This window comes from Sabethes cyaneus, chromosome 3 (assembly GCF_943734655.1).
Source record: "Sabethes cyaneus chromosome 3, idSabCyanKW18_F2, whole genome shotgun sequence".
NCBI lineage: Eukaryota > Metazoa > Arthropoda > Insecta > Diptera > Culicidae > Sabethes > Sabethes cyaneus.
In genome coordinates this window covers 31,804,402-31,806,458 of record NC_071355.1, presented here as the reverse complement: position 1 = coordinate 31,806,458, position 2,057 = coordinate 31,804,402, and the positions used below count along the sequence as shown (strand labels likewise).

The 2,057-nt window shown below is 34.8% G+C and overlaps 1 protein-coding gene across 1 annotated transcript; it reads right to left on the bottom strand.

Annotated features, from left to right (window-relative positions):
• Window positions 1–328: 328 nt before the first annotated feature.
• Window positions 329–1,444, bottom strand: LOC128744677 (uncharacterized protein DDB_G0271670-like; the record flags this gene model as incomplete). Its single annotated transcript, XM_053841843.1, has 1 exon — window positions 329–1,444. A coding segment is annotated over one exon (1,116 nt), but the record flags the coding sequence as incomplete, so codon positions are not given.
• Between the last annotated feature and the right edge of the window lie 613 nt (window positions 1,445–2,057).

The following is a 2,057-nucleotide window of genomic DNA, read 5'->3' as shown; positions in this document are numbered from 1 at the left end:
TAAAGTTGGTACAGCGAAATCGATTATTACATGGAAGGATCCTAATGCTGGAAGGCGACTCTTATAACCCCGGAATGCGCACAAGTGCCTCTTTTTGTGGGTCCGCCTAATCCCTTTGGCCCTTCTGTAACAGCATTAGTATGAAATTCATTTGATAATCAAATTTGGATCTACTGTAATTCTACCCACATACATTGGCAAGTCCTTGAAATGATGGTGGCTTTCCCCTACTACTACTACTACTACTACTACTACTACTACTACTACTACTACTACTACTACTACTACTACTACTACTACTACTACTACTACTACTACTACTACTACTACTACTACTACTACTACTACTACTACTACTACTACTACTACTACTACTACTACTACTACTACTACTACTACTACTACTACTACTACTACTACTACTACTACTACTACTACTACTACTACTACTACTACTACTACTACTACTACTACTACTACTACTACTACTACTACTACTACTACTACTACTACTACTACTACTACTACTACTACTACTACTACTACTACTACTACTACTACTACTACTACTACTACTACTACTACTACTACTACTACTACTACTACTACTACTACTACTACTACTACTACTACTACTACTACTACTACTACTACTACTACTACTACTACTACTACTACTACTACTACTACTACTACTACTACTACTACTACTACTACTACTACTACTACTACTACTACTACTACTACTACTACTACTACTACTACTACTACTACTACTACTACTACTACTACTACTACTACTACTACTACTACTACTACTACTACTACTACTACTACTACTACTACTACTACTACTACTACTACTACTACTACTACTACTACTACTACTACTACTACTACTACTACTACTACTACTACTACTACTACTACTACTACTACTACTACTACTACTACTACTACTACTACTACTACTACTACTACTACTACTACTACTACTACTACTACTACTACTACTACTACTACTACTACTACTACTACTACTACTACTACTACTACTACTACTACTACTACTACTACTACTACTACTACTACTACTACTACTACTACTACTACTACTACTACTACTACTACTACTACTACTACTACTACTACTACTACTACTACTACTACTACTACTACTACTACTACTACTACTACTACTACTACTACTACTACTACTACTACTACTACTACTACTACTACTACTACTACTACTACTACTACTACTACTACTACTACTACTACTACTACTACTACTACTACTACTACTACTACTACTACTACTACTACTACTACTACTACTACTACTACTACTACTACTACTACTACTACTACTACTACTACTACTACTACTACTACTACTACTACTACTACTACTACTACTACTACTACTACTACTACTACTACTACTACTACTACTACTACTACTACTACTACTACTACTACTACTACTACTACTACTACTACTACTACTACTACTACTACTACTACTACTACTACTACTACTACTGATTTTGTATCCTAGTTAAGCCCAATTCCAGCACTGATATTAAGATCAATTTCAAGTGCGGCTTCAAATTCAATTTGAAATCCAATTTAAGCCGTATTTCATATCCAATTTTATTAGCCGGTTCAAGTCCTCATGCATGTCTGATTTAGATTCAAATTTTAAGTCCAAATTCAAGTCAAATTTCGGATTCAATTCAAAGACCAATTTTCAATTTGATTTGAGCCAAGGCTTTAAATCTACATTGGCCCAGATTTAAGTCCAACTTCTATTCCAAGTTCAAGTCCGAATCCAAGTATAAATTTAAACACAAATTGTAATCTAATGCCAAGTCGAATTTTATGTCCAATTTTAAATCCAGTTTCAGGTTCACTGAGGTATCCAGACTGGGGCACGTGTTCCGTCTTCTCTATGAAATGTAATGCAAACAATCCTCATGGCGTAATGGATTATCTACCAATGACCGAATCACCAATGACCGAAAAAATGAATGACACAATAGATCTAATGG